General features: G+C 38.2%; 2 protein-coding genes across 3 annotated transcripts; both read right to left on the bottom strand.

Annotated features, from left to right (window-relative positions):
* Nucleotides 1-6,086: 6,086 nt before the first annotated feature.
* On the bottom strand, nucleotides 6,087-9,554 carry tnfsf13b (TNF superfamily member 13b). Its single transcript, XM_077580150.1, has 6 exons — nucleotides 9,270-9,554; nucleotides 8,989-9,085; nucleotides 8,858-8,914; nucleotides 7,880-8,004; nucleotides 6,878-7,028; nucleotides 6,087-6,753 (listed from the first exon to the last, which is right to left on the bottom strand). The coding sequence occupies exons 1-6, from the start codon at nucleotides 9,480-9,482 to the stop codon at nucleotides 6,641-6,643; spliced, it is 756 nt and encodes a 251-aa protein (XP_077436276.1). The 5' UTR covers nucleotides 9,483-9,554; the 3' UTR covers nucleotides 6,087-6,640.
* Nucleotides 9,555-11,541: 1,987 nt separating this feature from the next.
* On the bottom strand, nucleotides 11,542-18,716 carry abhd13 (abhydrolase domain containing 13). Of its 2 annotated transcripts, XM_077580602.1 has the most exons (3): nucleotides 18,500-18,716; nucleotides 16,489-16,595; nucleotides 11,542-16,406 (listed from the first exon to the last, which is right to left on the bottom strand). In XM_077580602.1, exon 3 carries the CDS (start codon nucleotides 16,371-16,373, stop codon nucleotides 15,318-15,320), a length of 1,056 nt encoding a protein of 351 aa, XP_077436728.1. In that variant the 5' UTR covers nucleotides 16,374-16,406; nucleotides 16,489-16,595; nucleotides 18,500-18,716; the 3' UTR covers nucleotides 11,542-15,317. The 2 variants fall into 2 exon arrangements, with proteins under 2 accessions (XP_077436728.1, XP_077436727.1); XM_077580601.1 differs by lacking the exon at nucleotides 16,489-16,595 and having other exon boundaries at nucleotides 18,500-18,714.
* Nucleotides 18,717-20,191: the final 1,475 nt, after the last annotated feature.

Here is a 20,191-nt window from a genome sequence, read left to right as displayed (position 1 = left end):
GAGTGACCACGTAAGTGGACCAGCCACGACACTTGTTGTGTTGTGTAAGCTCTGTCCTAAGGTGATTGTTGTATCTTTGCAAAAAAATATGTAAAAACGAGTCCCAGAAAGAATACCTTCCTTGTACGAAGTAGAATACTTTTCTTGTTCCTAGGGTGACCCGAGTGTTAGCTTTAGCATTGGCGCTAATGTTAGCCAGAGACGCTAATCACAACCTTTCAAATGCATTTGCCTGAAACTTTACAGTAACGTTAGCAAACCACTAAACGCCTACTGTCACGTTAAATATTGACGACTAATTAAAAACAGTAAAGTATTTTAATTAATGCAGCCGAGAGTTTTTGACATTTTGAGTAGCTTACCTTTGACAGCTGCGCATGCGCATATTTGTGCTACCGAGCATGAGCATGTCGTCGCTAACTGTAGTTATGAGAGTGGTGTGATAATATGGAGCTTGATATCCTCTCGAAAAAAATCTGTTACTCCAGCATGAGCACATCCTTGTCGCTACTGCTGTTGACGGCCACTTTTTAATCAATAAAAGTGTCAAGAGTGGTGAAAAATGTAAAATTACAAAAATCTGCTCCAGCTGTTTTTGCTGTGGAAATACTTTACTTCATCGAAACACATGCTGTAAATAGGCGTTACATGGCTTAGACATCGATCAATAATATTAATTTAATTTAATTTAATTAGCTTCGAAAATAATTTAAAAGTCAACATTATCACTCTCCCACTTTAAGTTCATTTTAAATCTAGGTCTTGGGTCACATTAGATTGTGCCTTTTTGATATGGCTGATATAAATAATATAGCTGTACAATACCACAATTTAAGTGTATGTGCATGTCAAGGTTTTAATAGCTTTGAATTTTTTTGGGGGGGCGGGTAGTTTTATTTATCTTTTTGGTACTGACTTTTGCTTTGCAAATTCAGCTTTTGTTTAGTTTGAATACTGTAGTGGGTTTGTAAAAAAAATTAAATAAAAAAAATAAAAAATGTTTGCATATATATATATATATATATATATATATATATACATCACATGCGACAAACTCACGAAAGCCATCGCTTTTGGCGACAGGCACAGTGAAACACACTGCTTTTGGGTCCCTGCAAAGGCTAAACGGATCGCAGCGCTAACAGCGGTGCTCTGAGGCCCCAACCGAAAAGGTCTCTCCGCAGCCAACAGGTCGACCTTCCCTCGCCGTGAGGCTCAGCTGCCCAGCCGGACTATTTCTCTCTCTCTCGTCATCTTCTTCTTCAAACAACGGCTTGGCGACCCTCCAATCCAGGCTATTCAGCGTCTTGGACCAACACCAGACCATTTGTAAGTGCAACTTTGCAGACATTAACCAGATTGTACAAATTGGTGCCTCCAATTGGGTTAAACAATTAGGTTAAATGTGGGTCCCATATTAGTTTGATTAGTTCTTGTTTTATTGCCTCACACTGCTATCACAGGAGTTAGAGTTTGGCGTCTTTTAAGTTCCAAATAGATTTTCTCACATAGGTTAGAAAATAAACGTGCACGAAAATCAAAACCTTGCTTACTGTGTTTGTGTTTCATCAATTTATAGTAACCTCTAAACTGAACAAAGAACTCACAAATTCATAAAAGGGGCACAGCCTTCATTTTAATGACTGATTCAACGAGGTTCTCATCTGTTGTCCTGATAAAACTATCAAAAACAGATGTGGTGCTCCGAGGTTCTGATTCAAAAGTAATTTGAATATTAAATTTGAGTCTCCTTTAATTATTGAGTCAATTGATTATTAATTTGATCATTAACAATTATTGATTTAATAATTAATTGGACCGATTTCCCTTACAGGAAAGAAAATGTTGAATGAAAGAAAAGTTATCATTTTAATTAGCTTTGTAAACAGATAATTCAGTTTCAGTTATTGTTATTTTGAAACTATTATTTTTACTTACTTTAACATGATTTTTTTTTGTGCTGTTTTTATTTCATTCGTTTTCAGTAACAATAAAAACCTTTGTGTTTGTGTATCTGTCTTGTGTTTTTTCCAATGCATAGTCGGTGTCAGCATGTGTACTCAGCAGATCTCATTTCCTGATTCCCCGGTCAGATGCTGATTTCTCTTTTGTATGTCGAGTCCACAATGACAGGAGCTTCCGCCAAACATGCCAGCTGTCGCCATGGAATCACACAAAGGCGAATCGAAAGAGGGGTGGGTCGGGGCATTTTTATATCATGTTTGACACATTTTGCCTCCAAAGGGGACGAACGCTTCTCCTCTGAAAGCGCTTCCTTCTTAGCGTTTCATGAAGAATGGCTTCTGACCCCGGGCCTTGTCTTCTGCCTTACAGCATCACAGTCCTCTTTCCGCTAATGGTTGCAACTCTGTCTCCATTTATCCATTAACTCTTTCACTGCCACTGACGTTTAAAGACGTCAAGTAAAAACCTACGCTTCACTGCCAATGACGTCAAAAGACGTCATCCAATGATTTTTTTTTTTTTTTTTTGAAACGGGTAGAGGAAACCCTCCCGCATGTCTGGTCAAAGTTTCAAGTCTGTCTGTTGTGCCTAAGGACTATTTTTGGCCCCTAGAGGGCAGCGATGACTCTCTTTTGACAAGATCGGGTGGGCGTCAGTAGAGGCGGAGCTAGAGCGTCGAGCAGGAGATGAGAATGGAAGACAAAGGAAAAATGGCGGCCGGTCGCGAGGAGCTCACACCCGAGACGTTTTTTTCAAAGACCAAAAGCATCGCTAAAAAAGCACATTGTTGATGACATGATCATCATAGATGATGAAGATGAGGGTGACTCCGTGGTTGGAAAGCATTGACGCGGCAGTAGAAGACGTTAGATGGAGCTAGATGGAGGAGGGAACGGGCAATGGCGAGCGTTTGCAAGCAGCTCTACACTTACAAGACGAAAGGCATCGACCAACGCTAAAATAGTGCATTGATGACGACGGTGATCATACTCGATGATGATGAAGGTGAATCCGAGCTTGACGGCGAAATTGGAACCGCTGACGCGGCGGCTATTACGGTGTCGTAACGCGGAGCGCAACCGAGCACGCACAGGCGGACGTTCGATCGGACGACGGAGAGTGCCCCGAGTCCAATGCATATTCATCGGAGAAGTGTGTACAGTCTGCTACTTGCTTTTTATTCCCCGGAAAAAAAGGCCGTCAAGAAAGTGTAACGTTTGCACGCAAAACGGACCAATGTGAAAGTGAAAGTAAACTGTTGTGCGAGTCCAGCGGCGTCTCCTTGCACGCAGGAGAGCGTTACAAAAGGAAAAACTGTATTTGAAACATCCACATAATTGTAAGTAGTACCACAGTTGCACATATTTGGAAATAGTTTGCGAAATTGTTTTGTCAAATTGTTACACTGTTGAATGGAAATAAACGTATTTTGCAATCAAAAAACACTTTTTCATTGTTGGTGAAAGCGTTTTACAGAAGTAAAGCACTATTTAGGTGTTAGTGGCATCATTCATGGACAAAAAGAAGTGTACAATTCACTAGAGTGCATGAAATAACATCGTTTCACAAAAAGCTCTTTTTCTCCGTTTTTTGTTTCAAAAGAGAGAATTTCGGTGAAAGTAACCATTTTCTATTGTTGATTACTGAAGAACGGAATAAGGTAGAAACAAACTTTTTTTTTCTGATGAAAGCTGAGAGTCCAATCTTTCATTTGGTAGTATGTGTGTTTCCATAGTCCAAACACAACATTTTCTGTGGACCTTGAAAGATCACTCAAAATGCTTAAATCGGCTGGCAGTGGGGACAACCCGTTTCTGAAAACGTCTGGCAGTGAAAGAGTTAAAAGGCCCCCTGCATCAACTCGACTTGTATCCAAACGAGCACAAAGTTCGACAAAGCGCAGTGGGCGGTCGCCTCACTAAGGCGTCGTGCCCTGGGAGTCATGACTCCATTTGGCAAATTGAGAGACTTGTGGTGTGAAGGAGGAGTGGGAGAAGAAAGTCAAAAATAGAAGGCACAGGAAGAGCGATACCAAATGGCCTTAACTCTTTCACTGCCAGACGTTTTCAGAAACGGGTTGTCCCCACTGCCAGCCGATTTAAGCATTTTGAGTGATCTTTCAAGGTCCACAGAAAATGTTGTGTTTGGACTATGGAAACACACATACTACCAAATGAAAGATTGGACTCTCAGCTTTCATCAGAAAAAAAAAGTTTGTTTCTACCTTATTCCGTTCTTCAGTAATCAACAATAGAAAATGGTTACTTTCACCGAAATTCTCTCTTTTGAAACAAAAAACGGAGAAAAAGAGCTTTTTGTGAAACGATGTTATTTCATGCACTCTAGTGAATTGTACACTTCTTTTTGTCCATGAATGATGCCACTAACACCTAAATAGTGCTTTACTTCTGTAAAACGCTTTCACCAACAATGAAAAAGTGTTTTTTGATTGCAAAATACGTTTATTTCCATTCAACAGTGTAACAATTTGACAAAACAATTTCGCAAACTATTTCCAAATATGTGCAACTGTGGTACTACTTACAATTATGTGGATGTTTCAAATACAGTTTTTCCTTTTGTAACGCTCTCCTGCGTGCAAGGAGACGCCGCTGGACTCGCACAACAGTTTACTTTCACTTTCACATTGGTCCGTTTTGCGTGCAAACGTTACACTTTCTTGACGGCCTTTTTTTCCGGGGAATAAAAAGCAAGTAGCAGACTGTACACACTTCTCCGATGAATATGCATTGGACTCGGGGCACTCTCCGTCGTCCGATCGAACGTCCGCCTGTGCGTGCTCGGTTGCGCTCCGCGTTACGACACCGTAATAGCCGCCGCGTCAGCGGTTCCAATTTCGCCGTCAAGCTCGGATTCACCTTCATCATCATCGAGTATGATCACCGTCGTCATCAATGCACTATTTTAGCGTTGGTCGATGCCTTTCGTCTTGTAAGTGTAGAGCTGCTTGCAAACGCTCGCCATTGCCCGTTCCCTCCTCCATCTAGCTCCATCTAACGTCTTCTACTGCCGCGTCAATGCTTTCCAACCACGGAGTCACCCTCATCTTCATCATCTATGATGATCATGTCATCAACAATGTGCTTTTTTAGCGATGCTTTTGGTCTTTGAAAAAAACGTCTCGGGTGTGAGCTCCTCGCGACCGGCCGCCATTTTTCCTTTGTCTTCCATTCTCATCTCCTGCTCGACGCTCTAGCTCCGCCTCTACTGACGCCCACCCGATCTTGTCAAAAGAGAGTCATCGCTGCCCTCTAGGGGCCAAAAATAGTCCTTAGGCACAACAGACAGACTTGAAACTTTGACCAGACATGCGGGAGGGTTTCCTCTACCCGTTTCAAAAAAAAAAAAAAAAAATCATTGGATGACGTCTTTTGACGTCATTGGCAGTGAAGCGTAGGTTTTTACTTGACGTCTTTAAACGTCAGTGGCAGTGAAAGAGTTAATAGAGTGTGTGTCAGGCAGAATAAATTTATCAGTGCATTCAAATCGAATGAAAGTCAAAATCATGAAAACAAGTTTCTGATTAGTAGTATTTATTTTATTAATTTGATACTATGAATATGTGATAAACTGATGTAAATTAAGGAAAATTTATTATTAATTAATTAATTTGATAATAATAATATTAATTATTATTATTATTATCATCATGATGTGTTTTTTTGGTTCCTATAAAAAATGTTATATACTTATTATGGATGTTGGATACCACTTTTTTTCCTGATACCAGTACAAGTATTTCTTGCTCTTTGAATACACACTGATACTGCAACCGAATCCTATAGTGCTTAAAGTTGAATTTAAAGCAATTACAAAAAAATGTGAACAAAAACCTTTCTTTCTGACAATGATTCGGCGATCTCCAGCACAGTAGCGCCAAGGAGGACTTACTTAATGTTCTATTTTTTTCCCCATTGGTATCGGTAGCTGGTATCCGTAGCCTCCATGATTACCGATACCTTCAAATAAGGCCAGTATGGCCCAGTAAGGTGAGTACTGATACCCGGAATCTGTACTCACCCATCCTAGTAATAATAATTATTATTATTATTGTTAATTGATATGTTATCAATATCTCTTGTATATATATATATATATATATATATATATATATATATATATATAGCATGATGAGTGTAATTGATGATGGCGAGCGAGCGTGACGGATTACATTTTATTTTAAGGTAGCACCAATGGACAAATGAAATGCCAGCATTACCCACATTGCATATCCTAATATGCATGCTACAATGACCTAGCTAAATGTTTTATTTTATCTATCTATCTATCCATCTATCTATCTATCTATCTATCTATCTATCTATCTATCTATCTATCTATCTATCTATCTATCTATCTATCTATCTATCTATCTATCTATCTATCTATCTATCTATCTATCTATCTATCTATCTATCTATCTATCTATCTATCTATCTATCTATCTAGCTAGCTAGCTAGCTCTCTCATTTTATATTTTAAATTGAGTGACATGTTATCTTATGAATTAAAGGGAATGGTAAAAAAAAAAAAAAAAAAAGATACCACATCATAAAACAATCGTCAACGTTCATACAATGTCAAAATCCCTCTTGTCGCATTTAAAGGTCACCAGAATTACAGCTCCCTCTGCCCTCATTTAAGGCGAGAGGCTTTAAACCAACTTGACAGCGCCGACAAAGGTGGCATCTCCATCCAGGGACACGTTGGCAGTGGACCTGGGGATCAGCAGCTCCAACTGGTCACCGACTTCCAGCTTAACGACACCTGAGGGGAATGTCAGCACACTTCACACCTTGAACTGGCATTGCTATTCGCTGCTTAGCACGCGACGCACTGCTGCTGTAAAGACGGTGTACAAAGCACATAGTAAATTATAATAACAACGCACCTCCTGTGTAACATGTGTTGTAAGGGAACACGCTGTCCATGCTCTGGATGCAGCGGAACAGGATCACATACTGGGCCTCGTCGCCCACCACTGTCCTCTTCCTGCGGATCACCACGTGGCCCATTGCAAACCTACTGTCCATGTAGTACACCTGTGCATGAGGAAAGGGTAAAAATACAGTAACAGGCATTGGCAACAAAGCATGTATAAAGACAGTACAAACAAGATGACATATGTTTATTGCCATGGTAAGGCCAAGTGATTAATCAATTTGATCAGTTATTTCAAGTGAATTTCTCAGGATAACATTTTTAAATCGTTTTCCCCATGACTTCTTTGTCTTATGTACCCTAACAAAATAGTCAAGAAGCATGTAAAGCTAATTTATTCCTTTATTTGTCATCATCATTCAGCTAAGTTAACCTAAATATTAGCAGTCCCTATTAGAAGGATGTAGTGAAAAATGCAAACGAGAATCCAGAGGATGACTAGTAGATCAGATAAAAAATATTCTGACGTTTTTGTGTTTGGCTACAATGCATTCCTAGTTGTTTGTAGTCTTTGGTGTTGGAGAGCTACTACTTTGTACTAAAAATAGACTTTATCTGGTACTACTGGTACTCACCCATCACCACATAAAACTATATATATATATATATATATATATATGTAAATTCTGCGAAAGTGTCAATAAAAAATTAGTTAGTGTCTTAATAGAGATTTTTTTTTTTTAAATGACAGAACACTTTTATTACATTAGATTGGTGCAAATAATGAAGTGTTCATCGTATGAGCTTGGTCGATTACCTGGGTTTTATCATGCATTAACAATGATGAATCATTAAATATTCATTTTACAAGCATGCTTCATTTGCATAGACCGTTTTCTGCACTGACTGCAGAAGTGATCTCCTCATCCGCAAAGTCCATCGGCTTGCAATGCAGGCCAGCAGCGCCTCCCTGTGGTAAAACTAAGGAATAACATTGACATGCGCTACTAACCTGACTGTAGACAAAGTAAAAGCCCTCCTCTCGGACCAGGATGTTGTCCCCTACAGCATCCAGCGAAGACCCTCTCCTCAGGCCAATCTGCCAGGGGATGCCCGTGTATGGCTCCAGCGCAAAATCTGATGTAAGAAGACACATTTCTCATAATTAATATTGCGCTAATAGAGTATCTAACCAGTGATTTTCTATTTGAAAACGTAAACACTGGTAGATATATATATATTTTAAATGCATATTGGTGTTTCCTAATTATTGTGAGAAATTATTAACACGATTACATTCTTCACATAATTGACTATCGTTAATTATGAATAATGTAATAGCATGATTAAAGGCAATTTAAACAAATTTGGGATTTCAGAAGTGTGTTTCAAACTGGTAGCCCTTTGCATTAATATGTAGTCAAAAAGTACCTCTCGGTTTCAAAAAGGTTGGTGACCCTTGATTGAGGTGTTCAGGCGAACATGTTTGCACAAAACGGATGTGAAAAACTGAAGGCTAATGTTTTATAAAGTATTCAAGGTACAGTGTCTTGAGTTAGACATTGTATCCATACAGTGGTTGTGCTTGTCACAAATAAATGAAAATGCTTTTCATCCGTTTTTGGTTTTTCTATTATATTATACTTTTAAAAAACCGACATTGATTTAAAAAAAAAATGCTTCAATTCGACTAACATTGTCTTTCTGTTGTGCGTGTCTTGGCCACCTGGGGGCAGTATAATACAGACAGCCTGTGGTAAAATAATTTTAAAAAAAATGGTTAATGGGGAAAAAAACAAGAAAATAAAAAACACACACAAAGTTAATTCTGAGTGTAGCTCTTATACTCTAAAGTCTGATATCATCTATACATTGTGACTCTTGACAAAATGGCAAAAAAAAAAAAAAAAGGAAAATGCCCAGACTGATTGTGTGCAGAGCTGACTTTAAAATGTCTTCTATTTCAGAGGTTCCACTCCTTTTTTTTTACCTTTCCTGAAGATTTTCCTGCTCTTGTTCGCCAACAATTGGAGACAAGATTGTGAAACTGTGGGGACAAGAAGCGCATGTGAAATTTTTTGACACACAATTTCTCTTTTTCCTCAAGATCTTGTGTTTCACCTGATGCGTCCGTTCCAGAGACCATCCTCCTGCTCCTCCTCATCGAAGTGAATGTATATTGAGGATCTGTCTGGCTGCTTCTCTCATCATTTACATCCTGAACACAGAAAAGGAAAACAAAATGTAAGAAGCGAGTGTGCATGTCTTCTTTTTGTTGCGTATTTATTTATTTATTTATTTATCTATGTGTCCAATTCGGCAGCCAAGTCATGCAGCACATGGCGGCTATATATATATTTATAGAGAGAGAAAGAGAGAGATAAAAAAAAAAATCTTAAGACCTGCTCTCCATGGGTCTCTTCCCTCCTGCGACACGCCTCGGACTTCAGGCCCTCCACCTCAGCTCTGAGGACCACCAGCTGGTACAAGGAGAGCACTGACAGAGAAGACGAGGTGATGACCGCCAACGTGAGCAGGAGGACAAGCCAGGACAGCCATCGGGCCTCAACAGCCTTCTGGCCTTTCCCGGGATCCAAATGCGGGACAACCGCCATTGTCAAGCTCACTCACGCTGGCATTGGAAGCCAATTCCTGTGGGCTGATGATATTAGGTTTCACATTCGTTCTCCAGTCTAATTACTTTTACAGTAAAAAAAAAAGAGAGCGAGAGAGAGAGAGAGAGCGAGAGAGACGCTTCCCGTCCTTGTTCTGCTTGGCTAACCACATCAACTTCCTGCCTCAACTGGCCCTGACCTCAAACAGTGCTCATTCGGGTCTTATAAAATAATACATATAAAAAAAGAAAAATGAGAATTTTTATTTATTTTTTTTTTTTAAAGGAGAGCAATGATGATGTCAAATCGAATGAACAATACTGAGCTCTCCTTAAAAAAAATAAAAATAAAAGAAAATAAAATAAAATAAAAATAATAATAATAATAATAATAATAATAATAATAATAATAATAATACATTTCCACTTTTTACATTGTGTTAAGTCAACGGACTGAAATAAGTGGAAATGCCATTAATTTGTTGCAGGAAAAATATCAGTCCTTAACATTGTACATGAGCACAGAGTAATAATGTTACTAAATCGAATGTAAAGAATTAAACAGTTTGTGCATCATGATTTAATGCTGCAATCCAATTCATTGTGCTGCTCCTTCTGGTGTTAGGGTTAGGGTTCCGGGTTACCACCAAGAGGCAGTATACAAACGAAGAAAAATAGACTTCTACCACCACTACTGAAACTCTCCAAGATTCTGTTATATTAGTCACTATTTATAGAAGATATATAATATATGCCTGTGAGTATTGTTATATTATCAGATTAAATTTGTTGTTGCACATTTTATGTTCAATCATCTGTTGCTTTTTACACCGCAACGATCGATGCTAACTGTTAGCATGTCATTGTTTGTTATTGTTATTCCGTATCTGAAGGTATTCTATGTAATACAGTATTACAACATAGTTTTCATAATTCTCTTAATTTTTTGAAACATTAACTATTACATTATATTCATAAAATTAAGACTTATTTAAAATAATATCCTAATTTACAGCGTTATTCTCTTATTAAATTATAAATTAAATTATATTGTCATAAATTTGCAACATTATATATCGCTGGCGCTTGCCTGAAACCTATACCACCAAAATCATCACTCTTCAGGAGACACCAAAAAACAACATGTTTGTTCAACATTGCATCATCAAATAAAGAAAGCCATTTTCAACACTTTACTGTAAATCGGTCAATAATTTGTAAAAAACAAAAAAAAACAAATAATAATACCAGTATAGATTTGTGAAAAATATTACAATTACCAAAATATGACTTAAAAGGTTTCAGCCTGATGCCAGCAAAATATGTATTAAATTAAAAACAAAAATCACACATATATATATATATATATATATATATATATATATATATATATATATATATATATATATATATATATATATATTAAACAACATGATGAAATTATGCCCATATCAACGTAAAATTGGAGCTTCTTAACATTAGTGACAGTCTCTTAAAATTACATTATTCTCATTAATTAACTTGGTTGAAACATTACTGCTCTTATTTTCTTTTTTTTACATTAACACAAAATTCATTTCTTTCCCTTTTAACATCTCTTATAATTCCATAATTTTTTTAAATTCCTACTTGTCTTTTCTAACATTTCAGCTTTGTTCTTGTTAAATTTCAACTTTTTTGTAACAATGATTATTTTTGTAAAATACTTTTTGTCATAACATTGCTTATTTATTGTCATTATGTTGCTACTTTTTTGGTAACAATACTGCTAAATTCTCCTAAAATTTAATTGAATATTACTGCAGCATAGATTTTACAGAGGACGCGATAAGCTTTTGAGATTTTTGCATGAGGCTACAAGAAAAAGCTCATCTCAATACTACACTCATTTAACTCTAATAATATGCTAGAACCGCCCCAAAAAAAGAGGAAATAACAAATTGAAACATTGAGCAGAAACATGACAGCGACAAAGTTCTCTGAATATAAAAAGTGAAGTGGCATCAACATCCAAACAAAATGATCTTACATGAATAATTTCATCAATTTGAAAACATGGCAATATTTCATGTATCAATTTTATTGCATGTTACAGCACAGAATACACAAAGTGAAAATATGTGCTTAAAAAAGCGACGAGTGGCTAAAAACCCAGAAATGGTGAAGGTGGGGGAAAAGATGGTCATTCATTCTTCAAGCTGAAGATGAATCATTCAAATGTCTGCTTAGGAAATTTCTCTTTGTCAAGTCTTAATACAAAAAGTCAACACAGTGCAAGTTACAGAAAACAATCACATGCCAGCTCCTGAAAGCAACACACACACGCTTGCACTCCTGAACAGTTCCATCAGTCAATACTGACTCATTTATTCATAAAAACAAACACATTCAAACTGGCTTTGCAGCTGTAACAACACGCAATTCTCAAAATCTGCGAAAAGCAAAAAAACATGGTAACCGCAAAGGTGAGCTCTCAAGCTGAAAGAAAACCAACCAAATGTGCTGCATTAAGTGCAGTGTGAACATGTGTCGGAGAGAACAGAAAAAAAAACTCATTTTATGATGCAAGATGAACAAATAAATACAAGCTCACACACTGATTGAACACTAGTAATTACATTCTTAGCAGCTCTTTTCCTCGCCAGGCGTTGGCTTTACAAAATATGGCTGAAGAGCTCCGCTGTGCACTCAAATGGCTTCGTTGTTCTGCACTCTGAAAGCGAGAGCAGACAACGGGGTTTTTAATCATCAAACTCCGCCGGACGCCCTTGGAAAACATCGGGGGAAAAGGTTAATTAGCTCATTAACAGCCCTCCAAAGGAGTGCAGCCATTTTGGCACATTGTGGGAGGGTGACAAGATCTTAAAAGATGAGTGGAAAATAATGCCAGTTTAAGGTTATCAATACTAACTCATAGGAGACTTGATAGGCTACAATATGCATGCGTCCAAATGTATGTTAGGGGGGGCGCTCAATATAAACACTCCTCCAGCATAGACTGGCTTCCTATTGTTATTCCAATGGTTGGATAGACTTCTGACAAACACCACAATAACAAAAATCTTTGAGGATCAGGCTTAAAAAAAAAAAATCATTCTGGCACTCAAAAGAGAGAGCTTTTATTCCATTCCAAGAAGGAAAGATGCTATTTTACGGAGTATCAGGGCCACACTGGGAAAAATAAATGAAAATGATGTGATGCTGCGATAAAGAAAAGAAAAAGAAACATTAGGTTGAAAAAAAAAGAGAACATTCCTGATGTTGCTTGTTTTCAGGACAAAGATTTTAAAAGGAATCTTGACACCTTGAGCCATTTCAGCATTAAAAAGTTAATATTTTGTCCAGAATGAATTTGAACTTTATTATTTTCCATGCACAATGAATATCTTTAAAACCAAATTTTCCACTTGCTGTCAACTGATGATGACATCTCCTGTGCTGAGGAAGTAGGTAACGACCAATCATGGCTCACCTGTTTTCTGGCTTTGGTCAGCAAACTGAGCCACGATTGGTCATCACCCATTTTCTCAGCACAGGTTATGTCATCTTAAGTTGACAGAAAGTGGTAAAAAAAATTGTATTTTAAGGTATTAATTGTACATGTAATATAATGAAGTTACCAAATTCATTCTGGACAAAATATGAACTTTTTGCTGCTGAAAATTGCTCAATGAGTCAAGTTATGCCTTTAATATTTCAAGAATAGTACTTTTGTTTTAGAAAATCAAGTGTATACTGTATTTCAATAATATTTTGGGGTCCCTTGTACTCCTGGCATCCTCATGCTCATGAAAGAATGAAATTGTATTTACATGAATGTGCATAATTTTGTGTTACATAGGGCTGAACGATTTCAGGAAAAAAATTGAATTGTGATTTTTCTGACAGAAATTGTGATTTCAACTCAATTCACTTTTTTAAAAATCAAGCATCAGGCTATGTACATTAACATTTACAAATATCATACCATTAAAAGCTATTACTCTAATAATGTAAGGACACTAAAGAGGTTGTGTGAGGAAAGAAGTCTTTTTTTTTTTTGTTTAAGTAATTCAATCATATACACGTCAAGTACGTGTAATACTGTATGTAAAAATCCATTTAGTTTTTAACCAAACATTTAAATTTTTATTTTAATGTACATGTTCATTCTACTCCATGTACAGTACGTAGTGTGCAGCCACATTGTTTGTTTGATTGTTTTTAAAGTGCTTGATTAATACATCAATGTAAGATTGCATGTTAATTGTTTTTCAAATTTGTTTCACATGGAAACAGCAATATGGCCTCAAATGCATAATTCATAATGGTACCTATGGTGATATAAACATTAGTGTTAAAAAAATATATACATAATTTAAGTTATTTAAATGTGAAAAGTAAATATTTCCTATTAAAGAGGCAGAAAGAATCTAAATGTATTCTCCTAATGAAATACATTTAATAAATTATGTCCTTTAGCAAAGCTAAATTGGTGTAATAAAAAAAAAAAATCCAAATAAACGTCATGTGATCTCTTTATTATTGTAATCATCATCATGCTATGGCAAATGCTCAAATATGTGCAATATGAATTCACATTTATAACGGAACATGTGGTGTTCTACAGGGTTCAATATTGGGGCCTCTGCCGTTTTCTTTGTATCTGGTCTCTTAAGAAAAATTGGTGGTTGTTTTAAAGTGCTCTATAAATATAGAGTTGGGCGATCTTAACGGCGTGATTTGCAGTGCCAAGTTGAGCAGTTCTAGTCCAGCGCAACTAGCTAGCTAGCAAAACTAATGGAACATTTCCTTAAACTGCACGGAGATGAGGAAAAAAATAACAAGGTGAAAAGAGCCAGATTCGATGAAAAGGCTACTCTCCCTGTTCATTTTGTTCATCAGTAAACACTCAATTCTATACCCACGTTTTAAACTTGGGGAGGGGGGCGGTTATGTTTTTTCAATAAATAAGGGCTCAGTGAATGCTCAATTGCACATAGAAAACTGGTGGGGTTCAGTACCTACAACAAGGTTCAGAACCACTGATTTAGAGAAAAATGCAAACAACTGATATTATAAATACTTAATATATTTAATATGTTTCACCTTATAAGGACCTAGCGTGAGCAATTAATTTGTTTTCTGGAGTGAGTTCAGCTGATTGGTGAGTTTGGCGGGAGAGAAGGGAGACTGCCTTCATGTGGGAGATAGTCAATACAACAGATCTGGGTCAGTTAGGAGAACTGCAAAAAAACAACAACAAAAAAACAAAGCTGTGACGATCACGTTGTCTGGAATCGCAATTTGGATTCAAAGAAAAAAGATGAATCGTTCAGCCCTAGTGTGACAGACTTCAAGTCTTATGGGGTGGACTAAAGAGCTGCCCTGTCGGTGCAACTCGAATCTGTGTCGCTCCATAATCACGCGACCACAGATTACGTCATCATCTTTCGCAAGTGACCTCAATTAAGACAGTGATTGCCAACCAGTGTGCTGCAGCACATTTGTGTGTGTGATCCACTTTTCACTTAATTGGTTCCAAATATTTATTTACGACAAATAAGTTATCTTTATTTTTCTGTCTGACAAGCAGAGTAATTAAATGATCCTCTACTAGATGGCAGAAGGTACTGATACATCATTAAACCAGTGCATCAAACGTTTTGTGGCATTTTGGTTTGGCGCGGTTTTATTCAAATGAAAAATATCTGCCTGGTTGGGAGGCACTGTATTAAGAGTCACAAATGCATGCATTCATGGCTGAAACACAAGAAAAAGAGTAATGTTTCCCTTCCCTGAACAAAATTTCATTGACAGATTGTGAGTAAAATGAAATAAGAGTCAAAAAGTTCCCTCAGATGATGGTGACACTCGAAGATGTCTGCACGCGCTCCTCGTGGGCGTGGCTCTTGAGCAGGTCGCTAACAAACTGCTCCAAGGCGGCGAAGTAGCCCTGGCACTGCCACGTGTCGTTGTGCGTGCCCTCGGGGAAGATGGCCAGGCGTTTAGTCCGGGACAGCGACATTTCGTACAGTTGCTTCATCATGACGGGCGGTATGAGCTGGTCCGACAGGCCGGAGACGAACAGCGAGGGCATGCGGCACAGCGCCACCTGCCGGTAGGACAGGAACTGGTTCCTGTAGCACCACAGGGGCAGCAGGCGCATGGGCAGGAAGGAGAAGAGCGTCGTCGCCATGTGCGGGATGCTGAGGAAGGTGTTTTCTACCATGATGGCCGCCACGCGGTGCGGGTTGGCCGCCGCCAAGCGGATGACCACGGCGCCCCCCAGCGAGCGGCCGAACAATATCACTTTGGTTTTGTCCAAATCGGGCCGGGTCATCACGTAGTCCAGCGTGGCCTCGGCGTCCAGGTAGAGGCCCTCCTCGCAGGGCTCGCCCTCGCTCTTCCCGTAGCCACGGTAGTCCACCAGCACCACGTTGGCTTTCAGGTTGACCAGCATCAGCAGCGCATTGGGCACCCTGTGGCCGATATTGCCCGCGTTGCCGTGGAAGTAGAGAATGGTGGGCGGCGCCGAGGATGCGGGGCAGCTCTGATTGGCGGCCGCCACTCCGGGAGGCGTGTCCCCGCCCGTGTAGCGCAGCAGGATAAGGTTGAGCTTCACGCCATCTTTCGTGCGGATGTACACATTCTCGTGTGGGATTCCCGTCGGCACGGGAACGTAGAGGCGCGACGACGACGGCTGGTCGGGGAAGTAGAGAAGCGCATCTTGGAATTTGTAAAGGATGCCTGCCACGGAGACGAGGATGAGAGCCAGGAGGATGAAACCGCCGTACAGGTGGAAGGTAAGGATCAGAGCCAGCAAGGAGACTCGGCAGGCGCCCCAGGACCAGGAGACTAAAGTGAGGGTACAACGCTCCACTGAGCCCCACATCCGCCACTGCTTCTCCATGATAACACAGAGCTTAGTCACAATAACAACAATCTGAAAATACAGACAACACCGCACATGAGCAAACTAGACAACGGAAATCTGTCTAGTAGTTCCAAAATTGGTCGCAATTCACCTCAATGCCAGTTAACGGCGCTGTGGTGCCATCAACAGACAGACCGGTCAAGTGTTTCAAACTTGCGCTGTTCTCTCATCATAGCAAAAAAGACTTAAGACAGTAGACTAGAGCAGGATAAAAAGCGTGTCAATTAGGCATGAGCTATGTGGAGAGGGTTCCTTTTAGGGGTGTTCGAAAAAATCGATTCTGCAATTTATCGCAATATTACAGCGCGCAATTCTCGAATCGATTCGATATGCGGCCAAATCGATTTTTAAACATCAATTTTTTAATGGGAATACTCAACAAAACATCTTACTTAGGGCTAGGATTCACACATTAAGCATGGAAGAATGTTATATTAATGGAACATTAAGCCTTTATATTTTATTTCAGTGCTGTTCAAACATGAAACAGACTGCAACCTGTTAAATGCAGTGGCTCAGTTATAAGCCTGAATTTTTTGCTAAATAAATAAATTTTCATACAAATCTTACAGTGTACATGTACAAGTTTACTGATTCTTATTTTCTAAATTTGAGTAATAAAAAAAAAAATAGCAACAATCAATTTATAGATTCGTATCGGGATTAATCGGTATTGAATCGAATCGTGACCTATGAATCGAATCGCTAGGTACTAGGCAATTCACACCCCTAGTTCCTTTAGACACAATGGAGCATCAATGTTAGCTTGGCATCCGCTATAGATAGGTAATTTAAAGGACCATGTTGTATTCACATATTTATACCTATGGCTGCCGCAATTAATTATCCTAGCGAGTATGTGTCTACTCTCAACCATGCATTTTTTTTCTTTTATGTAAAGCTTTTATCTATGGTATCAAATTGTAACAGGTGACCAAAAAAAAAAAAGCGCTAAGATCTTTGCTCATAAACACGACCAGATTCACAGCATTATCCTCCCTCAAAGCAGCAACAAGGTAAATTTGAATAAAAAATAAATACATACAATTATTTGCAATTGTGTACGATTCTGGGCATTTGTTGGATACGGGAAAAAAATACAAAACAATAATTATGTTGGGATTTATTTTTTACCTTAATGTTATACCCAATAAGCTCTAAATGGATGAGCATGTCCTCAAATCAGTCCATTAAATCCAGATTCGTCTTATATTTACAAGACATCAGTTAAGATAGCAAATTACTACCTCTTGATTTGTTTTGGTGGCAAATGCTAACATAAATGTTGCTGCAGAGTTCCTACAATTAAATCAAGCAAAAAATACAAGACTTTTTGTTTCCATTTTATATTATGCCATCATTGACACCTGTCATAAGTTGCCATAATTATTCATTGGATGATTTGATTCTGAGCCTTTTAAGATATTTTAAGGATCTGCAGGAACCCTGAGCTGATGGATACAAAAAGTCGAAATATCCTTGTTGAAACGCCACATTTTAGTGATAAATGCGACCGAGCTAAAACATTTACAATCATTCACCACCGTATAATCTGTACAACGAAAAAAATAAAATCCAGCATGACAATTCCACGTAACCAAATAACTTTTTTTTGTAAAAGTGCCGTGATATATATTATTAACAACGACTTAATTCTCCCCATCTATCTGTATATGTGTGGGTGAGGTGATCATACTGAGCTCTACGACAGTGTTATACACGTTTATCTACAGAGGTTAACGCCCATGGTGAGCGTCGTTGATGACAACAACTAGAGGCACACCCAACTACTTTGTACTTCAAAGTATTTGATGACAGCACAGTACTGTAGTCGCTGACAAGGGTCAATATACGCTAGTGCTAACCCAACTGTCATTTCACGTTGACCTAACACTCAATTTAATCAATTCGACGTGGATCAAACGAGCAATTATTGACTTGGTTAAACGCCTTGAGTTTAATATTAGAAAACAAACCATCCATTATTATGGTGATCGGTAGCTAGAGCCTTCTTTGAGGCTTTAGCATACCAAATGCTATCAGAAAGCTAACTAGCGTTAACTCGTCGTTTTTAACCAGGCGGCCGAATACTTCTGACTCACCTTCCTCTCATTTTTGCTGCATCAGCCGCGTGAAGTGCCGTCAACTCGGTCGCACGAAAACAACGCGGACGCTGTCATGCAGTTTTGTGGCATTTAAGACAACTTAGTTAACTTGAAGTGAGCCGCCGTGACAGAAAACCGGTGGGGCTCGTTTTTGCTATACCGCTAGTTAGTTAGCAATCTCGTTTTTGGCTTCCGGGTTGAACATACTCCGAGATTATAGTACCGTATGTACATTAGTTCCTAGTCAATATACAGTACTGCAGTACGTAATATCCTTACCTTAAATACTGTTGTTTATTTTTTGTGAAAATGATTATGAAAATGCAAAACCTGTTATTTCAATAGTTTTTAAAGCTCTATAAATTATGTAGTCGTCGGCCGTCTATTCACGTCGCTTAATGTTACAACACAAACACCACACGAGGTCGCTCTTCTATCAGTATCACTACATGAACCTTATTTTGTGAAGCAACTGAAAAGTGTCCAGAAAACATCAAATAAAATAAAGACGAATTGGATTTGAGTTTGTAAAAAGGAAATGTTGCATTGTTGTGGTCAAAATTAATTAGAATTGCAACAGTTTGATTGTTGTGTTACAGTTGTTGTAACAAACTAAAAAAAAACGTAAGCCTACCCCTAGTTTGAAATCTAAACCATAGTTTGAAACCCAAATTTGAAACCTTAATCACAGTTTAAAACGTACTTTGAACCTTATGCTTAGTTTGAATTACAAATTTTAAACCCTAATGCTACTTTGAAACCGTAATTTGAAATATGAACCTATTTGAAACTGTATTTAAAACCTTAACACCAATTTAAAACAGTGTTTCAAAATAAAACCTTATTCCATTTTAGAACACTAATTTGAAACTGTGCTAATCCTAGTTTGAAACCCTAATTTAAAATCCTAACCATAGATTGAATCTAAAATTTGACACCTTAATAACCCCGGGTTTAAAACACTATACTATTAACCCTAATTTGTAATCTCACCCATAGTTTGAAAACCTACTTTAAACTCCTGACACTAATTTGAAACTGTAATTTAAAACCCTAACCGCAGTTTGAAATTATATTTGAAACCCTAACCCAAGTTTTAAACCCCACTTTGAAATTGCCCCTTGTTTTAAACTTTGAAACCCTAACCCCAATATAAAACCCGATTTTGAAACCAAGTTTAAAACCTTATTAAAACCCTCTGCCTAATTTGAAACCATAATTTTAAACACCAAACTGCAGTTTGAAACTCTAATTTGAAATCCTATTTTAAAACCCTAATTCAATCATAGTTCAGGAGTGGAGAACCCTGGTCCTCGAGAGGATATGTGTATAGGCCAGTGCTTCTAAATATTTTTAAGTAAGAAGAAAATATTTCGTGCTTCCCAACCCTCCGCTGTGCCTATAAACAGTATAATTGGCCAAAAAGAAGGGTTGGATGTACAGTACACATCTGCCCTCCTTGCATTGTCAGAGCGAGAATAGAGCGCCACTGCCACCTGCTGTATTGGATGTGTAAGCACACTTTATTCTAGTGTGTCAAAAAAAAAAAAGGTTCTCTGGATTGGGGGTCACAGTTTAGCAGCTAGCCTGTTGTTGATTTTGCCCTCCAGCTGCTGTTAGAGAAGACCAAGTTTTGCATGTTGCCAAACAGCGAGTCTTTACATCCAAAGTACAACAAGAGAGAGCAGG

The sequence above is a fragment of the Vanacampus margaritifer genome, chromosome 11 (genome assembly GCF_051991255.1).
Source record: "Vanacampus margaritifer isolate UIUO_Vmar chromosome 11, RoL_Vmar_1.0, whole genome shotgun sequence".
Taxonomy (NCBI): Eukaryota; Metazoa; Chordata; class Actinopteri; order Syngnathiformes; family Syngnathidae; genus Vanacampus; species Vanacampus margaritifer.
This window is presented reverse-complemented; position numbering and strand designations above follow the sequence as displayed.

Bases quoted from the DNA above. Each gene is read 5' to 3' on its own strand.
- abhd13 (XM_077580602.1), bottom strand. From the start codon at position 16,373: ATGGAGAAGCAGTGGCGGATGTGGGGCTCAGTGGAGCGTTGTACCCTC.
- tnfsf13b (XM_077580150.1), bottom strand. From the start codon at position 9,482: ATGGCGGTTGTCCCGCATTTGGATCCCGGGAAAGGCCAGAAGGCTGTT. The intron at 9,086-9,269 runs GTCTTAAGATTT...TTCTGTGTTCAG, and splicing joins AAGAGACCCATGGAGAGCAG to GATGTAAATGATGAGAGAAG. The intron at 8,915-8,988 runs GTGAAACACAAG...TTGTCCCCACAG, and splicing joins CTCTGGAACGGACGCATCAG to TTTCACAATCTTGTCTCCAA.